This window comes from Callorhinus ursinus, unplaced genomic scaffold (assembly GCF_003265705.2).
Source record: "Callorhinus ursinus isolate GAN/ISIS: 27379988/994484 unplaced genomic scaffold, GSC_fseal_2.0 scaffold41, whole genome shotgun sequence".
Taxonomy (NCBI): domain Eukaryota; kingdom Metazoa; phylum Chordata; class Mammalia; order Carnivora; family Otariidae; genus Callorhinus; species Callorhinus ursinus.
The window spans coordinates 11,384,121-11,411,004 of NW_027397103.1; the positions used below are offsets into that span (position 1 = coordinate 11,384,121).

Here is a 26,884-nt window from a genome sequence, read left to right on the forward strand (position 1 = left end):
GGGGGCGGAGCAGCTCGCCGTGGGGCTGGCGGCTGGGGGGGGGTGGGCGCGAGGCGGGCGCGGCGGGGGGCGGGGCTGCGGGCGCTGTCACTTCAGCACCAGGAAGTAGGTGGTCCAGCCGGCCAGCAGGAGCGCCCCGATGAGCACCGTGTAGCTGAGGAGCACGAAGGCCAGCAGCTCTCGCAGCAGCTGCAGCACGTGGATGGTGGACGAGGCCGGCATCGCCGTGCGCGGGAGGCCCGAGGACCTGCGGGGCAGGGGCACTCGGGAGTCCCTGAGCGCGCAAGGAGGACGGTCCCCCGGAAGCCCACCCACCAAGCCTGCGCTGCTGAGCCAGGAGTGCTGTAGGCAATGTGGACACAGGAAGAAGCTAGGCTAGGTCCTGGCCCTCAAAAGAGTAAACACGCTGTCCTAAGGCTAAGGAAGCCCAAAGTACTGATTTTCTCCCTAACAACCAGCTGGACGCCCTCTTTGCATTTACACCATAGAAGTCTTTTAAACCAAAAGTTCCCCTCATTCTTTGGCTCCTAATCTGGATCTGGGTTTTGAGGAGAGAGAAGCCTGTCTCTTCCCAGCCTCAGCTGCTGCATTAGTCTTCCTCCCTGGCCCTCTCTCCTCCCATCCACCTCCTGCATTTTTAATGCTGTGAGTGCTGCTAATGGCCTGGTGGAGTAAGGCTTTCTTTTCCCATCACTCAAGCTGCAGCCCCAGCTGTCGGGGCTGCCTGGGAAGGGAACAGGAGAGACCCATTCAGGTGGGAGAAGACAGCAGGCCCTCCCTGAAGCCCCTCTGCAATTCCCTGGACTCCAAAGCTTGACAACCTGCGGAGTTTGAAAAATGTTTGCTTTATGGTCCAGCACGCTTGCCCTTGTGGGGAGCCAGTATTGCAGGAGTGCCAAGAGGTGGGTATCAATTTGATTCTGGGCTTCCCTCTCCCCACTGTGCTCCTGTGCACCTGCTCCAGTCCTGCTATCTTCCCCCACAGACGGAATCTCAAGGCAACAATCACAAACTTCCCTCAGGGCCAGCCACTAGCTTCCTTCTCTCCCCATTTCACTCACTCAGCAAAGTTTCCGCGACTCCTCTGCTGCAGCAGCTCCACGGTTCCCCTCCCGGTCTGGTGTCTGAGGTAGGCGTGTGCGTACTCCAGCGATCTCGGCAGAGCTGTGGGGCAGCAGCTGCACTCACCAACTAGGTGTGGTCTAGAGACCGATCACAGTCTCCACGTGGTCCCTGAGCAATCAGGGAGCTGCGCACAACCCATCCCAGGCCAGGCGGGGCACTGGCAACCCTGCCTGTTTCACCACCATAGCCCACAGGCTCTAAGGATGCCTGCAAAGCTCTTGACTCGGAGGGGCTAAGCAAGTGGTACACTAGGGGATTTTTCATGCCCCTTCTTGTCTTGCTTTTCTCAACACTGCGGGTGGGATACAGTCCAAATCCTTTTCTAACAAGCTCACATTGAGGGCCCCATCCTACTCTGAGTCTCAGACTAGAAGAACCATTATACAAATGACTTTCACTTACGAGTGTCCAACTACAGCACAGGCTGTTATCTTAAAAAACATGTACGTGTGAGCATGCATGTATGTATGTGAGAAACAGGAGCTTAGAAAACCAAGAGCTCCTGAGTGCTTGATTCTAACTGAGAGTTTAGCAGTTTAGAGACACACTGTACGGTCACCTTCCCAATGAGCCCACTTCCAATTTCAACTTCCAAGCGTGATGCAAAAAGGGCCAGTTAGGATTTCAGCAAATAAAGAACAGACCCTTCCCCAGATGTAACAATGAAGAAAAAGCACAAACTTTATGCTGTTACTGATTGTTTTGCTTTTTGTTGTAGTTTGTGGTTAAAGACTGGGGTTTTTTTGTTTTGTTTTGACCTTTAAAATAGCAGGGAGTGTGGACATCAACCCTTTTTTATCAACATCATCATCCAGAAGCAAATGGCTCCTTAATTTAATCAGGGTCTGTTATTATCAAATCATTGCCCCGGCCGCAGCCCTGCTGAAAACAGGAGCAGAACATTATCAAGCTGCTCAGGAAGCCAGTGAGTAGTAATTGCTCCCCCAGAGAATTGGTCATCTGAAGGGCTTCTATGTCCTGCCTAGTCACAGGAAAGAAAGTATGGCTAAGATTTATACCCTCACCCCACCCCAGAGCAACAGATGAAGAAGAGAGGCTATTAAAGTAGGCTCAGTTCGGTTGGCTTTCACTCCGACGTCCTTCAAATGGATGTCTCGGGGCACTTAGGTATTCCAGCCTCTGCAGGCTCTAGTCACCACGCAGTAACTGAACCTAAGAAACATTATGTGGCTTAAAATTCACAGGTGTTCCTTTAGAAATAAGAGCAACTGAGAAAGTTTACGTTATTTGCCTTTGACAAAAAGGCACCCTCTATGTTCTGTAGCAGGTCATTAAGCCTATGACTGTAAAACACATCTGGCTTTAAAGTACAATTCCATCTCTCCATGATTCACTCTGCATGATGCTGTATTTCTACGCCTTGCCATCCTTACAACAGTCCCTCTTCCTGGCTGCTTTAGACACTCAGTTCATTTGGTAGTTTTTTTAAAAAGTATTTCTTCTTGAATTTCTGCTGAACACAAACACTTCCTCCTGGTGACAGGCCAGTCTTTAACATACAACTGAGAACAAGAGATGGACCAGCATGTCACAGTTAACTGTAATCCATTTCTAGTGAGGGCAGAGCGAGACTGCCCAATCCCTTCCCAGTGCTCTTTAAGAATTAAATGTGCTACTTTTAATATTCCTCCTTTTAACCATTATAGACACACCTCATCTTACTGCACTTTGCAGACAGTGCGGTTTTTAAAGATTAAAGGTTTGTGGCAACCCTGTGTTGAACAAGTCTGTCAGCGCTGTTTTCCCAACAGCATTTGCTTACTTTGTCACATTTTGGTAATTCTCGTATCTCAAACTTTTCCATTATTATTATATTCACTACGGTGGTCTGTGATCAGTGATTACAATTCACTGAAAGCTCAGGTGATGGTTAGCATTTTTTAGCCATATTCTTTAGGAATATACAATTTTTTAAACACAATGCTATTGCACACTTAAGAGACTACAGGATAGTGTAAACATAATTTTTATATGCACTGGGAAATCAAAACATGCATTTGACTCGCTTTATTGCAATATTGACTTTATCAGGGTGGTCTGGAACCAAAGCCACAATATCTCTCAATATGCCTGTATTCTCTTGCTCTACAGTTAAACTACAATTCAAATACTTCTCTGTTGGCTAAATTCAGAAGTGTATAGTAAGACACAGAACAGTGCCTATGCAGACTTCTTTATCTACATAGACTTTTTTTATGGAGTTGCTGGTGTAGCAGAACTGCCTACCTAACTAGACAAAAGTCCAGACATGATGTAAACAATCCGCCCTCTCTAGGAATAAATGTACCATTCACATACCCTTTCTCAGTAAGGGCATACTCCTTTGAGACAAAGGCTGCTTCAAGTATTAAGTGAACTTACACAAAGGCGTATAATATACAATTATCCACCACTTTCTATTTGCATACAAATGAAGCAATTGATGTTGTTAAGTCTTCTGCTAAATGCATTTTAGGAGCTGACCTAACTATGCTCTGAGCAAGCAAGAATAAACTCAGAAGTGAATGTAGACACATGAGACACAACTGAGTATCTGTTCATAGGACAAAAACCCCAGCCAAGGAGACCTGACCAGACTTGAATTGAATCCCATGAGCCAAAAACATTGAGGGACAAGGTGGATTTCATTCTCTTAAGGCGGCTGAGGCTGACAACAGCTGGGGCTGGAAGGTATAAACTAATCTCCCTGGGATAACAAGTATTTGAAAAAAGATTTTCTAAAATAAGCATAGTTTTAAAGACCGTTTTCCAAATACTGAATGTCAAGGCCAAACTGAATGCATGAGAAGCAGATCTCTTAAATATGACCTCTTCTACTCCTCTTAAACTTTTTTTGATTGTAGAATTTCTCTTACACTCATAGCATGCAATGTGCTACCAGAAATTCACTCAACGAAATAAAATGAGAATAAAACATGTGGTTACTGATAAACAACAGAGGCCACACCTCCCCTGAGGAGGGATGCTGACCTTGATCCCCCAACAAAGGGGAGACTTGGGCAAGGGCCACGAAGCCATCCATTTGGTTCCCTTCTTGGATTTAACTTCCAGATGTTAGGATGAAGCAGGAGGGAGGTAGGGAACACACACAGGTTTCCAGACTCTCGACCAATACCCTGCTCCTCTGCCCCACAGGCTAACCATCTCCTGCAGGAGCAGCTGCGACTGCTGGACTCCAAGACCATCGACGAGCTGTCCCAGAGAAGGCTGAGGTCACCGGACCAGGAACTGCAACGGAGCAATATGTTTCCAAGCAAAACAAATGCAAGAGGCTGAGTGTGGAGAAGTACATGCGACAGTTACCATGGAGGTGGTGTCGCCAAATGCTGAAGAAGCAAGAGTCATTGCTGCACACGGTGGGACCCGCTGGTGCTGGGGCCCATGATGGGTGGGGAAGAAAACCAATGCCTCAGTGGAGGCATCTGCCACGGAAACGTCGTGGAGTGAACAGCACATGTGCTCAGAAAGTGTCTTTGAATAGTGTCTAAGAAAATTCTCAGGAAGCTGCTCCCCAATCCTCACGTTCCTCAATGTAAAAAGCCCTTGATAGGGCGCCTGGGTGGCTCAGTTGGTTAGGCGACTGCCTTCGGCTCGGGTCAGGATCCTGGAGTCCCGGGATCGAGTCCCGCATCGGGCTCCCTGCTCGGCGGGGAGTCTGCATCTCCCTCTGACCCAACCTCCTCTCGTGCTCTCTCTCTCTTTCTCTCAAATAAATAAATAAAATTAAAATAAAAAGCCCTTGATAAGTATGAGACCCACAGAAATTTAGCTGGTCAGATGAACTTCGATTTGGAGAAAGAAGTCCCTCCACCCCTCTTGCTTTATAGAAGCAGAGGAACTGAAAGCAGAAGGAATCAACACTTGCCTTAGTGATCACCTAAGACAGAGGCTGAGGACACCAAATATAATGTGCCATACTCTGCAGGAAAAAGAAATCTCAACTCAGTGACAGGACCAGCTCTTGCCCCAACACCCAGCCACTGCCCCAGGCATGATGTGCCTTCAAGAAAGCACTGTTTATTAGGGGTGAGACTTTCCACTTTTCATATTTACCCATCCGTTTCTGCCTTCCTATTTTAACAACTGACCTCATTTGTGCAGCTGTATAAGATTATCCATCCCCACCATCCTTAATACGTTTCCAAGAGGTCTCTAAGAAGACCCTGAGCTTAGAACATTAACAACTGGTGTTTCTGTTAGCCAGATGGATTCTCTTCTATTCTTTTTTCTTCAAGAAATTATAAACACAAAAGAGAAGCAGAAAGGAGAAAACAGTGTAATTGAAGAGGCTGACCCCCGAAGTAAATTCTGTATCCTTCTGTTACTCTTCAGTGGGGTTTCACTTCCTTTTGGCAGCTTCTCCAAAGGAGCAGTTTATTTTGCAGTTCATTCAAGTCGACTTTGATCAGCCTAGAAAGGTTTTTCCATTAGAGACTCTATCCAGGTGGCCCCATTCATTAGCTTAGTGGTGGCAATGACATATTCTGTACCTCCGTCTTCCAGCTGGGAGAGAAACCGCAGGGCCGCGATTTCAGCAAAGGTTACGCCCCCAAGGAAAAATATCAGAGTGACTCGGTTTTCTCCTGGTTGACCTAAAAGGGAAACATTTCAGAATTAAGAATTATTTATTAGGGATGCTTCTCTTCCCATGTCTTAAAAAACTACATCATGGGGGCGCATGGGTGGCTCAGTTGGTTGGGCATCCAACTCTTGGTTTCAGCTCAGGTTGTGATCTCATGGATCGTGGGTTTGAGCCCAGGCATTGGGCTCTGTGCTCAGCAAGGAGTCTGCTTGTAGATTCTTTCCCTCTGCCCCTCCCACCACTCACTCTCGCACATGTGCTCTCTTCCTCTCTCTCTAAAAATAAATAAATCTTTAAAAAAACCCCACATCACTGGGGTGCCTGGGTAGCTCAGTCAGTTAAGTGTCTGCCTTCAGTTCAGGTCATGATCTCAGGGTCCTGGGATTGAGCCCTGAGTTGGGTTCTGAGCCCAGTCGGGAGTCTGCTTGAGATTCTCCCTCTCCCTCTGCCCCTCCCCCTGCTCACTCTCCCTCTCTCTCTAAAATAAATAAATAAATCTTAAAAACAAACATGGCATCATTATAAGAAAAAAAAAGTTAACTGTGTCTTGGTACAAATAGTTCCTTTGAAACTCAGCAACATGATTTTGATCTCAACTCAGACGTTGAAAGCTGCTACTCCTGAGGAAATGATGGGTTCTAGCGCTTGCACTATACATTGGCGACTAACAAAAGAGGTCTACCGGACTCTGAGTGCTGCGTACCTTACAAATGTACTTTACAAAGCAACTGCAAGTCCACGAAAACCACAGCAGCAGTGTGTAACTGCTACAGATCCTGGCCACCGACTTACGTTTCTTTTGCAGTCCCGTGGGCAACGGCTGCCGTTCTTCAAAGTGGGGCCCTGGGAGTATGCGGAGAACTTCCTCGATACTGCGCCAGCCAGGCCGTGAGAGCAGCTGTGCCAGCCGCACGCTGAGAGGGGCATAACCACTGTACACATACGATATGTCCGTGGGATTCTGTTAAATAATTAAAGGGGAAAAAGTCTGTAGATATAGAGACGTAGAGCCACTGAACAGCGGCCTTTTGCGTAACCCAAAATTATGTGATTTGGCTTTGAAGGTAGAAACACAAACTCCAGCAACGTTCTGCTCCAATCCACCCCAGCTTGGCCTGATTCTTAGCTGCCTGAGGTTCGCTTTCAACTCAGATCTTGCAAAAGCCACTCAAAGCATCTCTAGGTACTGACCATGAAATGCTGTTATTTGCTTTGGCAAGAAACTTCTTGGAGGGAAACCCAGCACTCTCTAGCTGAGCAACAACGTGCATATCCCTTGAACTCAGTCATTCGACTTCCAGGCATTTCTCCTACAGAGGGGCTTGTCCACCAGGATAGATCAAAGCCCAGATGTATTAGCTGCAACTCCGTCTGTTCTAGCAAAAGACTGGAAACAACCTGAATTTCTATCAAGAGAAATCTGTTAATCATAAATTAAGGTTTATCGGCAAAACCACTATGTAGCAATTAAAAAAAAAAACTTACAAAAAAGAATGAGGTAGATCACAGAGGGATCTTTAAGACATAGTGTTAAGTGGTGGTTGGGGTGGGTGAGGAGAGGCAGGTCAGAACAGGGAAGAGAACTAGTATACTGTCTACCCTGTACAACATAGAAATTAAGAGTATCTATATTCCACCCCTGGGGGGAAGATCATCTGATTCTGGCACTGGTGGACGAGACATTTTAATTATTAGCTTTTGTTGCAGGAGGCAGCCTGATAAAGTTCCTATGAAAGTCTAAAAAAGAAAATAAGAAAAAGAAATTTAGAAAAACTGGACTCAACAATAAATGTAAGGCAAAGTACACTCTACTTTGGAAGCCAATGGTATAAAATATGCATCATTTATATTAAAAGGTCTCCAGATACACAGAATCTTCCTGGAAGGATAGATTAAAAACACTGGTTACAGTGGTTCCTTCTGAGGGAAAACCAGGGTGAGATGTGGAGGGAACTTGACTTTTCACTGTTTGCCTTATTTTTGTATGGCCGACATTTCTACCACACGTGCTGGACATTTTCCAGATCCTTCACCACCACCCCTGCCCCCCTCCCCGTGCTCTGTGTCCAGGAAGCGAACCTGTAGGCTCTATGCCAATGTGCTCCCATGCCCTCTTTGGGTTTGGCCAATGGGAGGCACCAGATGGAACCTGGAGAGTGGGCAGCATGTGAGGTCAGGGGTTTACGGCCCCAGCTTCCTCTCTGTGACACTGCAGGAGGCTGGCTGTGTCTCTCCACCAGAGGCCTCTCATCCCTTGTCTTGTCACACGGCCTCTCCACACAGCTCTTCTCTTCAAGTTCTGGAACAGGTTTCTGCAACAGTTCCCTCTCCTTGCCCTCGGGCCCAGGTTGGTAAGGAATCCCCACTGCAGGCCTTTTGCCGGCTCCCACCCTGCCCACATCTTAAGAAACTCCCCTCAAATTCCCCAGCGTCAGAGCGCCCTTTGTTCCCTGCTGGGATTCTGACAGATAGGATATGTGAATGCATTACTTTCTAAAAAACATTAGAAAACTGTTCTAGAAAGGGCAAGGTGGATGTATAGATCAAGTAGCCTAGGTGGCCACGATAAACCATTAACCAGTAAGTAAAAACTGAGTTGAAGTGGAGGGGTGTGTCTCACCTGTTCGTTCACATCATCCATCCAGAGGCGTAGCGTTTTCCGGATTGTTGGGTAATTGTTTCTGCCCCCCGTCTGTGGTTTCAGCAGGCCAGCCTTCTCTAGGTTGTACAAGGTCAATATGTGCTCATAGCCATATGTCTGCAAGACAAGCCGTTCGGATTGATGTCAGAACAGGAAAAGTGTTTCTGCCACTTTCTAAAAAGAGCACTTCCAACAAATGGACTTAGTGTGTACTGTGGGGCACGTTACCCAAATCCACGGAATGACTGTCTATGGACACAGGGGCAGCATGGAGGATGAGATGGGCCTGCCCATTACAATTAACCCAGCTCGCTTCTTCAAAGACCGATTTACAGTTTTATTATTTTTTTAAAGATTTTATTTATTTATTTGTCAGAGAGAGAGAGTACAAGCAGGGGGAGAGGCAGAGGCAGAGGGAGAAGCAGGCTCCCCGCTGAGCAAGGAGCCCAATGCGGGGCTCGATTCCAGGACCCTGGGATCATGACCTGAGCTGAAGGCAGCCGCTTAACCAACTGAGCCAGCCAGCACCCCTACAGTTTTTACTTTAAAGTCAGAATTTATGGACCCAACTTAAGTGAGCATCAAATAAATTAATATATATTTTATATGGGATATAATTTGATACTTAAAAAAAAGAATAAGGCAGATCTATACATTCTGATAAGAAAGATCTAGATATATATATATATTTTTTAAGAATTTATTTGAAAAAGAGAGAGGGTGTGTGTGTGTACACGCGAGCAGGGGAAGTGGCAGAGGGAGACGGAGCATTTCCAGCAGACTCCCCGCTGAGTATGGAGCCCCACATGGGGCTCCATCTCACAAACCTGAGATCACACCCTGAGCTGAAACCAAGAGCTGGATGCTCAACTGGCTACACCACCCAGGTGCCCCTGGATATATTCTTAAGGACAAAAAATATTATAATAGAATATACAGTAGGATTTTATTTCTATTTTTAAAAAGATACAGTAGGGGGCTCCTGGGTGGCTCAGTTGGTTGGGCAACTCCCTTCGGCTCGGGTCATGATCCTGGGGTCCTGGGAGCGGGCCCCGCATTGGGCTCCCTGCTCCTCAGGGAGCCTTCTTCTCCCTCTCCCTCTGCCTGCCACTCCCCCTACTTGTGCTCTCTCTCAAATAAATTTTTAAAAATCTTTAATAAATAAAAATAAAAAGATACGGTAAATAATAATAGTAATAGCCAACACTTACATAACACTTTCTGGGGGGGGGCAGTGTTCTGTTGTAAGCCTGTCATATGTGCATTAACTCAGTCTCTTTATTATAACCCAGTGTGCTAGGCGGTATTACTATCTCCATTTTACAGAGAAGTTTAAGTAACTTGCCCAAGGTCACACAGCTACTTAGTAACAGAGCTGGGACATGGATCCAGCCAGTCTTACCCCAGAGTCTGTGAATGTGAATATTCTTTGTCTGTAAATACAAACAAGGGAGTCTGGAAGCACACAGACCAAACTGTTGCCATTGGTCCTATGTGGGGAGGGCGATGGGGGTGTGAGTGAGGTGCAGGAAGGATCACATGTTGCTCCAGATGCTTCGCCTTATTTGAATCTTATATGATGAGAATGCATGTGTTTCCTATGTAATTTTTTAAAAGATAATACCAAAAAAAAATTTGAGCATTTAGTTTTAATAACAATGTACTTAACTATGGCTGGTGGTAGCAAGTAAATACTACCTGAGACATTTTCAAACAGAGGGGAGAATATTTTAAATAATGGTGGCCTTTTCCTAATCATGAAGTAAAACAAGCTTAATTTAAGTACATGTGAAGGGATTATCATCAGAAAATTTGCAAAAAAGGTCCCCTCCTCCATCAAATGCAATCTGGTTAAGAGCAAGGGCACCAGACCCCAGTTCCCTGGGTTTTGGCACTGGCTCTGCTACTCACTAGCCAGGTGACCATGGGCAAGTTACAAAATGACCCTGTGCCTCAGTTTTTTCATTCATAAAATAGGGATGATAAGAGTATCTAATTCACAGGGCTGTAGTGAGGATTAAACAAAGAATACATTAAAGCTCTTTCACTAGAGCCTGGTACATAGTAAATGCTCAAAAAACATTAACCGTTATTATTATGCAAACACAGTAAACCGTGATCAATACCAAGGACAACCCCCTCTAGGTGTTAAAAAAATTTAAGACAGTGGAAACAATATACCAAAATAGGAGCTTTAAGCTGTACTTTGTTAAAAAGATGTTTCCTCCTTTGGTAAATTAGTAATTTGAAATCTACTGACCTGGAGAATTTCTCTTTTGTAATAATCCAGAACTTTTTGTTTGAGTCCACTATTGCACACGGACTGGAGGCAAACCAATCTTAACACCTTGATCAACGGGTGCTTTTGGGCAATACAGTCTTCAATGTAACTATTGACCTGGAAACAAAATATAGAGGTATGTATCCCAGCATCCAGTTTGGGGGCCTAACGAACTTGGTATTTACGATTATTTTTCAAAGTGGAGGACACACTCAGGCAATGCAACCACCTGTCTGAACACAGCAGACAGCCTTCTGAGAGGTTCCTGAATGTCTGGGGTGTCTGTGACCATGTCTGTCTCAATAACAGAAGTGATTTATTGGCCGCAAAGTAATAGGAACTTTCTTGGGAAATAGGAGATTTTCTAGAAAATAGGAATTTCCAGAAATTGCATAATTTTAAATGTATTAATACAGGTGGATATTTACAGGAATTATATGAGCAGTTCCCTCAGAAAGCAATATCTTCATTTATCTACGACAGGCCTTAAAGATGGTTGGTTGCAGGGGCTGGAAAGCGCCTTGCACAGAGCAATGCTAACTACCCATGACTTGGAGAAATCTGGACTTCCACATTTTGCAGTTGCTCTCAAAAATGCCTCGGCAAGGCATGGGAATCAACACGGTTGCTTTTCTAGCTATAATCTGACGTTTGACAAATCACCAATGATTTGTTAGTTTTACTGTTCACATACCTTATCAGTGTCTATTCCAGACATAAACTCCTGCTCCACTGTTAGTTTATCAAAGAAGTCTTCAGAAGCTAAAATGTAATTAGCAAATTTGCAACTTAGAAATTAAATAAATGTTGATTTGAGCAGTGTGCTTTTCTACACAGAAGATAATTAAGAAACAAGACGCGCAAAAACACAAGCAAGCAAAAGGCTCCAACTGTCATCTGAAAACAATCTTCTAAAACATGGAAAACCCTACAACCCTGTGTTCCTAAATTACATCGACATGCAGCACTGTACCCCTTTGTTGTCCTTAGGACTCAACACAGATCCCAAGAATTTAGCCTTGGTACCAGGGAAAGCTAATCTCCCTAGCACTTCACGATCATCATCAAATTCAACCCCATTTTAACTGCGTCCTATTAACAGGAAAACAAAGGACTGATTTTCCAACACCAAGTTTTACTTCAGATTCAAAGTAGACTTCATAATACATGGCACCCAAGTTTTATGAATAAACTCGTCTTTGATTTAACACACATCTTCTGAACTCTTTCAAAATACTCAACATGTGATCTCTCTACCAATTCTGAAGGAATTTTTCAAGGGAAAAACAAAAACAAAAGCAGAAACATCACATTGCTCTGATGAACCCTTAACGAGGGGAAAAAACTAGATAAAAAAAGAGCCTCATTATGGTGGCAAACTTACAGAAGAGTTTTTTTCTCTTATCACTATTCCAAATATCTTGTCTTAGGATTATATTAATAACGGGGAAAAAGTGAGTTAACCACAAATGAAACACATTTAACTATGAACATGCATGCACTTAATTAACACTGAGAATGACAAACAATGTTCAAATAGAGCTGCCTTTCCCGAGGAGATATCATGGTGCCCGTGACCCCGGCGTCAGAGTGTGCATGCAAGTCAGCCCTGATGAAAATCATCACTCCAAAGGATACTCACTGGTAACGTCTTTGATTAACTCAGCAATCGAGGTGTGGTTTGCAAGTGAGCCTCTTGCTGCCTGCATGTGGGGCAGCTGGGAAACAAACTGCTTGATCTCCCCAACCGTTTTAGCGTTGTGCCTTTCCTGAAATGGGGGAAATGGCAGACCCATCAAGCAGGGGAGATATTTTATTTTATTTATTAATTTATTTTTAGAATTATTCTGCTTCTTTTTCAAGATATTATTTATTTACTTTAGGGAGAGAGCGAGAGCGAGCACGAGCAGGGCAGAGGGGCAGAGGGAGAGGGAGAAGCAGGCTTCCCATTGAGCCAGGAGCCCGACGCGGGGTTCGATCCTGGAACTCCGGGACCACAATCTGAGCCGAAGGCAGACGCTCAACTGACTGAGTCACCCAGGTGCCCTGAAGGTATTTTATTTTTAAGTGCTCTGCTCTGTGTGTTGCTCACAGGATGTATAATTTATATCAAAGTGGAAAAAAAAATGGAATACAAATAAATCAGGCCAAACCCAGCTCCGCCATTACAAGAAAAACAGAGAAGATGAGTTCATGGTGCCTGATTACTGTGTTAGTTCTTCAGAGAGCAAACATGTGAGGTTTTCTCCTCCCATGCCCGGGTTCCTATCGTGATTAGTATTTGGGGGCATCTGAGTATTTGTGGGGGCACTATTAGGTTACCCAGAAATACTTCTGAATAAAAAACAAAAACATTATGTTAAGAGGGGAATGTAAACAGCAAAAAGTGTCCTCTGTAAAAAAAAAAAAAAACAACGCATTCTTACTGCTCAATCTCAATCTTGAATATTGTCCACAAAGCAAACCTCGCTTAGTGATGGGATTTTTTTTTTTTAAAACTGAATCATGTAAACCAATGTAACTTCAGAAATGTGAAAATCAATGAATGAATATAATCCCTCAGAAAGATGAAATCTAGAAGTACATACTCGGTGCAACATTAGTTTTCAAAAATTCTCCCAGTTTACTTTTCCAAAGTCTAAATATTCAGAGTTTATCAGCTTACTGAATTTCCCTGTTTCCAAAATGAGTTCACCCAAGAGTAAACAAGCATCCGGGCAAGAGGAGGCAAGAGGTGATAATGAAGCGCCTCTCGCATTGTCACCTACCGCATCGGCGGGGCTCCGCCACCATTGGCAGGCTGGCTAAACTTAGAGCTTTCACCCCAAACCGCAAGTTCTATTCTAGAGGATCTTTTATTTATAGTACAGCCAGCTTCCTCTTGAGTGAGGTAGGAAAAAATGAAAAGGAAAAGGCAAAACAAATATTTCTAACGAAAGCCTTTAAACCGCAAACACTGCTCCCGCCACTCTGCAAAAAAAGGAGCCAACTTACACCTTCTGTCATGGGACCTGGGAACAAGTTCCAAAAGTAACCCTGCACGTTAGGAGAGAAATGTGCACTTGCACCGAAGCCCAGAGGCTCTTCCTCTCCTGGGGGAGGGGGGGCAGTCTAGCCCCCAGAGCTGCAGCAAGACACAGCCAAAGCGCCTCACCTCAAACGCCGCGGAGATCACCTTTGCTTTCTTGCTAAGCACGGAGCCCACCGCGTTGAAGTTTTTGTCTCGGATCTCAGCATAGAGCTCCTCTGCAGAATTCAGCTGAAGCTTCTTTGCTTCCGTGGGGAGATCCTTCCCAGCATCGCCCTGCTTCTTCGGTACAAATTTCTCCGGAGGTAATTTCACATAACCTGAATGACAATGGAAGGGAGGAAGCACCTGTGTGCCTTTACTGGAAGAACGGATCAAAGTGCCAGGCACAAAACAGGATTTTCCAACTCAGGAGAAAAGTAAGCCAGCTTTAGGAAACAATGGCATATAATACTAAGGTTTTGATTTTTCCATGATCAAAGTACACTTTGATCATAAAGAAATACATCAGGACTATTTTAAGCATTTCCAAAACCAAACCAACATGTTTGTGAACTTTGACCTAATGACCTGTCACACCTAAACGCTAGGAGGCCTCCCCCGTCTTCCATCCTGTGTCCCCAACCTCGAGTGTCGGCCCTTCCCTGGATACGCCCCACTGCAATGTCCACAGCAGCATCCCTGTGTCTCTGATGCAGCCTGCCCCTCGCCATGGCCCTCTACACCTACCCCTCCCTAAACCCAGTGCAAATGCCACCTCTCCAACAAGCTTTCCCAACAACCACCAGCCACGAGGGTCTGCATTCTCCAAACTGCAGTGCCACCTGCATCTAACCCAGGGCCACTGCTCACGGGGACAAGCAGAGTCCTGCACACTAAGCATCCGGCCAGCCTTCGTGGGACCGACAACAGCAGTTTTTGCTTGGACTTTGTTTAATCTGGTGTCTGAAAACCAGAAGTCAGTATTGTATTTTCTCAAATATCCTCTAATTTAAGAAAGCATCTCCAAAAAAAAAAAATGACCTTTTGGAGATTTCTATCCAATGACCTTTCAGGAAACACAGATGTCACTTTACTTACTGTTCTGAATGCCATAAATTTCATCAATGAGTCCTTCATACGTAAGCTGAGTGGCAAGAGGCGTTAATAAGTCAACGTTTCGATCGAGCAACAAGAGATTATCAAAAACAGGAAATATTGAATTTTGGCTTCCTGTAAATTCTCTCTTCATCCTGATCATCATATTGGCCACTTGCTGGAAAAAAAACATTGGATCAGGTGGGACTTTTCTGGGAAGTAGCAGAGTTTAAAATGTAGCTAAAAACAGAAAGACAATCAAAAAATTTAAAAAGGAGAGAAACTGTGGAAGACGGAGATTGGTCAGAAATAAGCAGTTAGAGAAAAGCGTCGGTGTCGGCCACGCACTCCCGCACACGCACGTGCGCTGATGGCAGCCACTACTCAGTGAGGCACGAGAACTCGGATGCAGTCTGTTCTCGGTATTGGAGGGACTCCTGCAAAGTCGCCATGAGCACGGACTCGGCGAGTACCGAGCCACCGCTGTCGGGCAAATACGGGCTTAGGTTTCTGCGAGCCTCTGGTCAGATTTTTATCAAATAATCAATGTGTAACCTTGTTTTACGTGTGTTTCTATTTAAAGACACTTTATTTCCTATAGCTTGTTGATTCACCAACAATGAGCTCACTGCCAACAGCACCATCAGTCACACCTGAGGGAAGCTGAGGCAACATGGTATTCTCTCGGTAAGGCCCATCACAACCTTCCTGAGCTCAGGAACATGGGCATTGCTTCAGGACCACCCTTGGGGCCACGTGAAAGAGTAAAATCACCAAGAGAAAGAGCCAAAATGCAAAAAACGTGGTGTTAGGTAGTGCATGGCCCTACACAGTGGCAGGAAGGACACCTGTTTACCGCTTAAGAGCCAAAACAAGAAGGCAGAGCATCGCTGTACTGGACATCAGCTGGGAAGGTGCAGGGCGGGCAGCTCAAATTTTTTGCCGCTCTTGACATGTCCACAAACACTGCAAGTATCGATTTGGGGTTACAAGTACATTTCAGCAATTAGGTGAATTCACACATAAATAGGATTGACTGTACTTGTTTGTAGATAGCTTCTTATTGCTCCCCTTTTGGGTACCAGGGCACCCCTTCCTTCACCCCAGAAACATGCACCATTTCTTACCCTGGCACACTCTCCTTTCCCAAAGATCTGGGGGATTGTCCCGTACAGAGCCTGCAGGGTCATCAGCCCCTTGGCTGCGTGGTAGAGGCTCGTCTGGTCACTCTCCAGGTAGCACTCCTGCGGGGAGAAAGGGTGGTTACTGTTAGGCCCCAGTCACTGGGTGCTTGCTGGGGGCCTGCCTCTGTCTGGCCCCGGGACTTTCCCCTTATTTCCCACTTTGCCTGGAAAGCTGGGGACACAAGACCGTTTCGTCAAGCTGCTACTTGGCAGTCAAGAACACAAGGCCAACAGCTGTGCTACTGGGATGCAGCTGTGGAAGCACCTGGCAGAGCCTTCTGGAAGAAAACTGTTCACCAACCACACCAATTCTTCTTATTTATCGAATCTCAAGTAAACTGATTAACAAAGACGGACAATGAGAATGGGTTCTCTCACTCCCTGTGGGGAGTGCAGACTTTGGGAGGGCATTCGGGGAAGGCCACATGCTAATACCCACAAAGGCACACATTCTTTGTGCCAGAGGACCAGACAACAGAATACTTAGCAGTTTTCACAACATGAGATGTTCATATGTGCTGATAACAAAGGTCCTAACGTCTTGAGGAGTGAAAAGGGGTAGCTGAACGAAATTTAGAGTCTGATCTCATTTTCAGAAAATACACTTTACTTTATAAAATATATAAGGTATATTTCGTCAAGGCCAACAAAATACACACAAAGCCAGTTGGGAAGCGAGAGGGGAAATGCTCAGTTCTGACACTGACTCAGGGCGCCTTTATCTGAGCTCCTCTGTGCCACTTACCAGCTGCTCCCTAGGCCAGTTAGATAACCTCTGTGTGCCTCAATTTACTCATCTGTAGAAGGGAGTACATTCCACATGGTGTAAGGAATAAATGAAGAAAATGCATGTAAAACATTAAATCCCAGCACTTGAAACATATAGTAAGTGCTTAATAAATGTTAGCTTTTATTGTTTGGTTATTTTTCACAATCATCGTCTGCTCATAAGTCAAATGGTACATGAAGTGCCTGGGTGGCTCAGTCAGTTAAGCGTCCGACTCTGGATTTTGGCTCAAGTCATGATCTCAGGGTTGTGAGATCGAGCCCCACAAAGGGCTTTGTGATGGGTGTGGAGCCTACTTAAGAATCTTTCTCTCCCTCTCCCTCTGCCTCCCCACAAAAAGAAATAATAAGTCAAAATGGTATATCGCACCAGACACCTGCTCACCACCCACCCACCCAACGTGTCTAGTCTCCAAAGCCAGGAGGGAAAGGGTACCAAAGGGATTAGGGAAGAGAGTGGAGCACTCGAGCACTCTGCCCATGGGAGGAAGGAGGGCTGTCCCCCCGAAGACACTGTGAGGAGTATCTGGTCACCACTGGAAGCCCTGCCGGATGATGGCTCTTCCAAGTCTGGGGTATTTTAATATTTCACTGAAAAGGAAAGGTGGAAAAAAAAATGTCTGAAGACACACTTTCTGGCAAAATTACTTAAAACTCCTGATTGGAGCAGAAGTCAGATAAAAATTCAAGAAAAAAAATAGTAGGGAACATCTCTCAAAATAGCATTCATATTATTATTATTAAAGATTTTATTTGAGAGAGAGAGAGAGAGAGAGCACGAATGAGTGGGGGGTGGGGCAGAGGAAGAGGGAGAATCAGACCCCCCGCTGAGCAGGAACCCTGACATGGGGCTCAATCCCAGGACCCCAAGATCACCACCTGAGCCGAAGGCAGACACTTAACCAACTGAGCCACCCAGGTGCTCCTTTAAGATTCTATTTTTAAGTAATCTCTATACCCGACACGGGACTCAAACCCAAAACCCCGAGATCAAGAGTTGCATGCTCTACAGACTGAGCCAGCAAGGTACCCCAGCATTCATATTATTTTTAATTTAAAAAGTTGTGTTACTACAGACATTTTTAAGATTACTTATTTTTATTTTAGAGAGAGAGAAAGTGAGCAAGTGTGGGAGGAGGGGCAGAGGGAGAAGGGAGAGAGAGAATCTCCAGCAGACTCCCCACTGAGCATGGAGCCTGACATGGGACTCAATCTCATGACCCTTAGATCATGACCTGAGCTGAAATCAAGAGTTGGATGCTCAACCGAAGGGGCCATCCAGGCACCCCAGACATTCCTTTTACAAGGCTATCTTTTAAAAAAGATTTAAAAGTTAAAAACAGATATTAATCTTGAATTTTTTGCTCTAATATAAGTGTCGGGGGGGTGATAATTTGTGTTAATATCCCAACTCTATTGTGCACTTGTGGAATTTTAAGCCAGGAGGACATTTTGGGAGGGACAAATGCTAATACTGTTAACATTTAAATACTTTTTGACCTCCAAATCCCACATACCTACACAATAGAACAGCCAACAGTTTCTATAAAGTTAACGGGTTAATATACACTGATTTTTATGTGTACGTATGAAGGCTGTGATACATTAATCACTGTTACTGAGCGTTCAACAGGGTGAACTCTGATTCCCACATTTTATACAGAACAATGATGGAGAAGATCCTAATCACATCCCCAAAGCATAGAAAGATCTACACGTGCCTTCTGATGCCAAAAATCACTAAATAATGCTCATTGTTTAAAATCACATAAATATGTAAAATTACATCAACTCCATCAGAAATTGGGGCTGAATTTTGCAATAGGTGGAATTCTCAGCTTTACCATCCAGGCAAAATATCTAATTTCTAAACAGAATCTGAAGTAAACATATAAAACCAAGAGCTTGAGATTCCCAGCAGAAAATAATTCTGTCCTTTTTTTGCAAATCATCAGAAAAACAAACAGGAAATCTCTCCTCTGGACAGGGTCTGTCATGCCGGGACAAGTTTTCCTCAGCTGCTACCAATTCACATTAATTACAGAGATGTGAATTAATGACATGTGGGTATACCATTACAGCTACACGATAAAACAGATATAGCAAAATGGTAATTCCAGAATCTAGGTGATGGGTATATGGGTGTTCCCTGTCAAACTCTCAACTTTTGTGTATGTCTGAAATTTTTCATTTAAAATGTTGGGGCGGGGGGAGTCTATACCATCTTTGGATGAGATTCAGCGTATAAGCAAACCACTAGGGAACATGGCAGAAAAAGAACCTTCGTTATTCAAATTAGTCAGTGGTGCCACTGAGATCTACTGCCTCAAGTTAACTCTTTTAAGGCGGTGATCACTGTTAACAACATCCTGGGGAAGAAAACTTTCAAATAATTTTTTTGTACACCAGAGGTTCTCAAAAGTTCTAGTCTCCATCACAAACCCATGAATCAAGGAAGGAAATATGGACAAATGTGAGTGCACTGAAAAACACGCATGGCAAAAACTACCATAAGCAAAGTCCAAAGACAAATGTCAAAGGAGAGTAAAGAACAGTCTACAGTTACAGGGCCCACATGCACAGTGACCTACGTACAGGGTTATTCACCACCTCCAACAGCACAAGGTGAGAAACGCTGACATATCCTACAGAAGGGGACTGGTTTAATAAATTATGGTAACTCCAAACAATGCAACGGTATGCAGCTTCAAACAAAAATACAGAAGCATTTTCACATATGGTAGAAAATGATCTTGAGATAATATTATCAAGAGAATAAAGCAAGGGGCGCCTGGGTGGCTCAGTCGTTCAGCATCTGCCTTCGGCTCAGGTCATGATCCCAGGGTCCTGGGATCGAGCCCCACATCGGGCTCCCTGCTCGGCGGGAAGCCTGCTTCTCCCTCTTCCACTCCCCCTGCTTGTGTTGCCTCTCTTGCAGTGTCTCTATCAAATAAATAAAATCTTTAAAAAAAGGGAATAAAGCAAGATACCAAACTTATATGGTATATGCCACCATTTGTATAAAGTGGGGAGGGTATTTTATATATATTATGAGCTGTAGCTACACAAAGCATCTCTGGGGAAAAAAAAAAAGAATTAGTAATAGTGATTGCTTCTGACAGGGAATTGGCAGTTTGAGCACTGGGAGGCTTACTTTTCACTCTGTATCCTTTCTTACTCAAAGAAATCATTGTGCAAGGATAACGTTCTCAAAAACTTTCAAGGGCACCTGGGTTGCTCAGTCATTAAGCATCTGCCTTCGGCTCGGGTCATGATCCCAGGGTCCTGGGATGGAGCCCCGCATTGGGCTCCCTGCTCCACGGGAAGCCTGCTTCTCCCTCTCCCACTCCCCCTGCTTGTGTTCCCTCTCTCGCTGTCTCTCTGTCAAAAAATAAATAAATAAATAAATCTTAAAAAAAAAAACACTTTCAAATCATTTTATTAAAGATAAAGTAATATTCTTATGAGAGAAAGTGTTCTTTGAAATAAAGGTGGTAAATAAAGCAAATACATAAATTTACATTTGCAAGAAAACTCTTAGTTCTGAAGAACAAAGGCGTGCACATTTGCTACAAACATATGTGGAAAATAAGCAGCGGAGAAAACCAGGGCTGGGACAACTGGCTACCCAACTGGAAAAAATTAAATGAGCCTCTACCTCACACCACACACTCCACACAAATACACAATTCAAGCTAAATCAAAGACCTGACCTTTTTTTTTTTTCGTAAAAAGCAAAACTTCCAAGACTTTCGAAGGAAAATATAAGATTTCCTATGTCTTCAGGGTGGAGAAGGATTTAGTAATACTCAAAAAGTACAAATTAAAAGAATAAAAGTGATATATTTAACTACTTTAACTTGGAAGACTCCTACCTCTCAGTGTCAAAGCTTACTACAAAACCACAGTAATTGAGAGAGTAGGGTGCTGGCATAAGGACAGGCATATTGATTAATGGAATAGAATTGGGACATCAGAAATAAACACTTACATTTATGGACAATGGATTTTCAACAAGGGCACCAAGACAATTCAATGAGGAAAGTACCGCCTTCCAGCGAATGGTGCTGGAACGAATGGACGGCCACATGCAAATGAATGAAGCTGGATCCCCACCTCACATCAGATAAAAGTGAACTTAAAATAGCTCAAAGACCTAAATGTAAGACTGAAACCATAAAACTGTTTGAAGAAAACATAAGGGTTCCATTAGTCTGGGTTAGGCAATGATTTCTTAGATGGGACACCAAAAGCAAAAGCAACAAGAGGGAAAAACAGTTAAACTGAACTTTAAAATGAAAAATTCTGGGTTGAAAAAAAAATTTGTGTTTCACTTTTACCAAGTGAAAAAAACTCACAGAATGGGATAAAATATTTGCAAATCATGTATCCAATAAAGAACTTGCATCCCAAACATTCCAGAATTCTTACAACTCTTCTAACGAAAAGATAAACTACCCCACTTTAACAAATGCACCACGGATAAGAATGGATATTTCTTTAAAGGAAGACATACAAATGGCCAAGAAGCACATCACTGGTCACTATGGAAATGCAAATCAAAACCACAATGAGATAATGCTTCACACTCTCCAGGATGGCAAACTTCAAGACAGATAACAATGTGTTGCTGAGGATGTAAGATTGGAACCCTTATCTATCTCTGGTGGGAGCAGAAAACGGTGCGGTCACTGTGTAAAAGTCTGTCAGCTCCTCCAAATGTTAAACACAGAGTTTTACCGTATGACCCAGCAATTCTACTTCCAGGTATATGTAAGAGAAATGAAAACACATGTACATACAAAACCTTGTAAGAATGTTCACAGCATCATGATCGCCAACAGGTGAAAAATCATCATCTGTCCACTAAAGATGAATGATAAACAAAATGTGGGCTATTATTACAACGGAATACTGTTTGACAATAAAAAAGAATGAAGGACTGATAATCTGCTACAACATGGATGAGCCTCGAGAACATGATGCTAAGAAAAAGGCCAGACACAAAAGACCATGTGTTACATGATTTCGTTGATAAGAAATCTCCAGAATAGGCAACTCCATACAGATGGCAATGGGCTAGTGACTGCCAGGAGCTGCGGAGGGAGAGAGGGGGTGACTGCTAATGGGCAGAGGGTTTCTTTCTGAAAGGAGAAAAATGTTCCACAATGAGACAGTGGCAATGGCTGCACAATTCTGAATACATTGAAAACTAGTGAACTGCACACTGTAAAAGGGTAAATTTTGTAGCATGTGAATTATGTCTCAATAAAGCTATTACTACAAAAATAAAGCACTTTATGATGGGAAATGTCTACAGGATAAAAGATATCATAATGAAAAGACAAATCACAGATTGGGAGAATGTACTTGCCACTTCTATAACCTCCAGTGATTCGTGTCCAGAATATACAAAGAATTCCTTAAAAAGAAAGAATGGGCAACAAAAAAGAACAAGCTGAAGATCTGCTGAAGAGAAAAATCTTAAATGTCAATAAACATATGGAAAGAGGCTCAGCTTCACGGCAATCACAGAAATGCAAATGAAAACAGGATCACTGACGCTGTCATGCTCACAAATACGACAAAAATCAAAGTCTGACATTAAAAAGGAGAATGTCAAACTTACTTTGAATGCACCCTCCGATTCCATGGATAAGAGATCCCCATCAAATGGAATGAGGTCAAGGCTGTACTCCTCCCTATGAATAAAGGATCCCAGAACACCCAGATCCTTCAACCGCTGTTCACACAGTAAACTACGTCGTGGCACAAACAAAATGTGGAAATCTCTTGTTGGACCACGTCTGTCTTCACTGCAAATGAAGTAACATTTGTTAGTTTACAAGCGCCTATGAGTCGTAGCCTATTTCACTTATTTTATTCCCAGCACCTGGCCCGCGGCCTGGCACACAGCAGGCACTAAATAAATGCTGGTCAGATAAACATACACATATTGACTTCCAGGTTCAAAGTGTTATATGGTTGCTCCTTTGCTCTCTTTTTCCATGACAGGAAAGAGGCATTGATTCACAGCCAGTGTTTCGTGATGCATTTTCTAGCTTTCTCTTAAACCATTTATGGGGCTTTAAAGCTCTCAGGTTTATTGAAACAGGGTATCTGTGTCTTACTGAAAACAAATGACTCTTTAACCCCACCAATGCAGTGACACAGTCTTACAGGAAAATGAAAGATCACTCTTGACTCCCAGGTCTAGTCTCCTTGACAGTGGACTTCCCAAAATAGCCCATATGCTTTTAAGATCTTAAGGGCCACATCAATCAACTGTACCACAGAGTGCAGATGGGGCTGAGAACTTCCTCTACAGATTGGATGCTATATTAAATTTTAATCAGCTCATACTTATTTTGCTTATGAAATTCAAGCACACTATATTGAGTGTATTGAAAAATAACCATTAGGGGTTTTGGTTTTGTAATCAGAGTCCTTTCTATTGATATAGGTCTCAATTTTAGCTGTCCTGAAAATGGGGTTATATGTTGCCCCCCTTCTCCAACTGTTTGAACAACTTCATGAGTTTCCCATCTGCCCTCTTATGTTCTTTCACGCCTGCCCTGTTTTCTAAAAGACCACCTTTCCATGCACTGGCAAGATGAAGAATTGCAATAAGAGGCTCAGGACATTAAAACCATGAGAAGGACCAACCTCTTTTGGACCAAACATAAGCTCTGAGAGATACCTGAGCACATTTTCGGCAATTATATCCATCAGTTCTAGCCTGGGTCTGACAAAGAAGATAATATTCTTGACATCAGCTGCGGGCAAACGACTTCCTTTAAGTGTGAACATTTTTTCCACTTCATGTTCCTAGGAAAACACATACACAAAAGGTTAACAAAAACCCTGAACTTTACCTATCCTATCCTGATTCAGACATCATTAACACTCCCAGCCAAATGACATTATTACTTGATTAGCAAAATTTAGTTTCCCCAAAGCCAGATGTATAAAGGAAAAATTTTCAGGATTAAGTCACTGCTACTGCACCTGAATTCAAATGACCCTCACACGAGGAATTGTCAGTGACACTAGGTAATGGTCACATAATACAAAGCTAGTAATTTCCCTAGAATTAGGATCAGCATAAAATCACTGGCCAATGGACCACTGTATAAAGAATGTTAGACATGCATTAGTATCACTGTCTATAAAGACCAAAGAGCTTTGCCAATTACTCGGGAGAAAATGTAAAATCCTATTATTGCTGAAGTTTAGAATTATTAATGCCTGAACAAAACCCAAATAGCTCACTTACCTTCAGTAGTGAATATTGTGCAATCAGGCCAAACGGTCCTGTGAGATACTCGTCCCAAACTATTGCCTGTAGGAGAAGAGGAGAAATACTCTCGTTATGGTTAATGTCAGGAATTTCAACAACACCCACAGAAAACAGCAGTCATACGTAGTAGGAATATTTGCTTCAAACTCTGAACTAACAAAAATTTTAATTGGCTCTAACCACATTCATATCTTATAGGTCTAAAGAAAAACCAGCATCTGGACAAGTGATGATACTGCTGATTTTTTGTTTTGTTTAAAGATTTATTTATTTGGGAGAGAGAGAGAGAGAGTGTGAGTGAGTGCACGGGGCGAGGGAGAAGGAGAGAGAGAAAGTCAAGCAGACGCCGTGCTGAGTGCGGAGCCCAACTTGGAGCCCAACACGAAGCCCGATCCCATGACCCTGAGATCATGACCTGAGCAGAAATCAAGTCTGACGCTTAACTGGCTGAGCCACCCAGGTGCCCCCTTCTTTTTTAACTGAAATTTTTACTGAGATAAGTGTAGGTTAACATTTATTTGTAAGAAATAATACAGAGAGCCCTTCTATGCTCGGCCCAGTTTCCCCCAATGGTAACATTTTGCAAAACCAGAGTACAATATTACATCCAGGATACTGACATTGATCCAATCCACGATCTTATTCAGATTTCAGTGTCATTTCTTGAGCCTGAACTGGGCACCTAGGACTTAGCCTGCTTTTTTTTTTCTCTCAATGGCTGCTAGTACCCACTCTATCTCCTGGGGTTCTATTCTTCCTACGACTGATTCTTGAGATTCCCCAGTTTTCCTTTTCTTTTCGGAGTTGTACTGCCAATTACTTAAGGGGGCCTGATAAATCCTAAGGGGAGAGGAGAAAGGTGACACCGATTAGAAGAAATCCTATCAAGTCTCTGATCTACAATTTCTCACTCAGTTGTGAGCTGAGTGGTGGTAAACGTCTAACAGGAGAAACAATCCTCAGAATGGCCACGTTAAAACCTCAAATAACTCTAAACTTCTTTCGTAATCCGTGTGAGCAGCAGGCTGTAAGCTGTTGGAGCTTCAGAGACTTTCGACGGTTCGATATGCAACGACACGCATGATCTCTGTAATGCATGGGCACTGGACCATCTACGTCCTTGGGCCGGACCCGCCCCACGCGTCCGGATCTCAGGGGGCACCACACCTGCCCCTCTGGACCTGAAGGGCACCTGACATAGGTGGTTCACGAGGGACTGAGATACCACAGTGGCTTACTCTGCTGCAAGGAAACAACTGCTATGCCACGCCGACTCTGTGGACTGTGTGCCTCAGGACCCACCGTCAGGTTCCTCTCCCCGCCTCACTGGTCCCACCTGTTCCCCTCCTCGTAAGTCCCAGGGACCCCGTACACCTGGAGCTCAGGCGGTCAGGCACCGGATGAGGCCAGCCCGGACGGGCGGCTGGAGAGCACTGTCGCCGCCTCCCGTCCCTCACCTTGCTTCCCGCGCACTTGTCCAGGAATTCGCGCAGCTCGCGACGCACCGCCTCGCGCAGCACGTTCAGGTTCACTCGTCCGTAAGACAGGTGCGCCGCCATCTTGCCCCACCGCCCCCTCTCCTGGCTAAACCCACGGGCGCGGTCACGTGGCAGCACCGTCACGTGACCGAGGCGGCTGACTGCACGCAAACCCGGAAATTGGAATGGGCCGACGTCTGCTGTCTTTCCTGGCCCTAGCGCCCGCCGTCTCCTTCTTCCCCGTCGGTTCCGACACTCCCCCAAGACCCCCGGCCCTATCCGGACCTTGCCCCGGTCCAGGAGTCGTTGGGCGCGGAGAATTGAGTTGAGAGACGGGGACTGGACCCTACTCTTTCTTCTTAGCATACCCACTCTAATGGAAATCTTGTGTAGCAATCAGAAAGCCCTTCGCTTTGCTCTCTTAGTCTGTAGGCTAAACTTTACAAAAAAGGACAGCGGCCGAGGGAATCTGTCATGTGACGTCTCTTTAGCTCTTCCTGGTAAACTTCCACTGCATGGTATTTCACACAAATAACTGTCCCACGTGGAATCATGTTCCCACTGCATCAGTAAAATTCGTATGTTATCTTGTGAGTTGTGAGGATCAAAAAGATGGAATTTACATCATGTTTCATATTAAAAGCTTAGAAGGGTGCCCGGAACTTAATTGCTTAATAACTATTGTTTTAGGAGGATATGTGCGTTTCAATACTTTGAGGGTAGAAATTGACTATTTGGGATGTGAAAGAGGCTTGAAAATGTTGGGTCTTCGAGTGGATGGCTCCTTTCAATTCTTTATATACACTCCAGAAGAAAGGGCTCACTAAACAACTACCATGAAGTCTAAGTAAGCAAAGAGCAGAATTTGGGGATGATGCAGAAAAGCCATCAATCAATCATACATATATACACAGTTGTACTCTCAATTCCATGATTCATCAAAACCGTTTAGATTTTAAAATAACTTATTTCCACTCATGCAGATTGCCACGCCCTATTTCTCAACCCGGTTTTCACAGTGGTTCTCAACCTGTAACACGAATTCTTGTCACATGTGCAGGCTTTTTGCCCAGCTGAAAATGTGTTATTATTTTAGCACCATCTGTGAGAATACATGTTGAGCTCAGCAGGCCTTGTCATGAACTGTTAAATGAGGCCACAACTTACAGTTAAGAGGTGAAACGCTCAAGGCTCGTGAAATCCCAAGCATGCATGAGTATAAATGAGCAAGACCAGGATGATAAACTCTCCTCCTCAGACAGGATCAGGATGCTAGAAGATGATCAACATAGGTGTTTAACCTGCATAGCGACCCAATGTTTGGAAACTATACTGCTGTAGTTGCCCTATAAATATTGCAGACCTTAGGGTTTTTAGTTTT

General features: G+C 44.1%; 2 protein-coding genes across 3 annotated transcripts; both read right to left on the reverse strand.

Annotated features, from left to right (window-relative positions):
- Positions 1-87: 87 nt before the first annotated feature.
- Positions 88-222, reverse strand: LOC141370627 (uncharacterized). Its single transcript, XM_073880955.1, has one exon. It carries the CDS (start codon positions 220-222, stop codon positions 88-90), a length of 135 nt encoding a protein of 44 aa, XP_073737056.1.
- A 2,874-nt stretch (positions 223-3,096) lies between these two features.
- VPS33A (VPS33A core subunit of CORVET and HOPS complexes) lies at positions 3,097-25,626 on the reverse strand. Of its 2 annotated transcripts, XM_025889719.2 has the most exons (13): positions 25,483-25,626; positions 24,002-24,067; positions 23,426-23,553; positions 22,355-22,541; positions 15,883-15,999; positions 14,759-14,933; positions 13,805-13,998; positions 12,293-12,419; positions 11,345-11,412; positions 10,630-10,767; positions 8,349-8,486; positions 6,521-6,689; positions 3,097-5,738 (listed from the first exon to the last, which is right to left on the reverse strand). In XM_025889719.2, the coding sequence occupies exons 1-13, from the start codon at positions 25,582-25,584 to the stop codon at positions 5,557-5,559; spliced, it is 1,791 nt and encodes a 596-aa protein (XP_025745504.1). In that variant the 5' UTR covers positions 25,585-25,626; the 3' UTR covers positions 3,097-5,556. The 2 variants fall into 2 exon arrangements, with proteins under 2 accessions (XP_025745504.1, XP_073737320.1); XM_073881219.1 differs by lacking the exons at positions 11,345-11,412; positions 12,293-12,419.
- Positions 25,627-26,884: the final 1,258 nt, after the last annotated feature.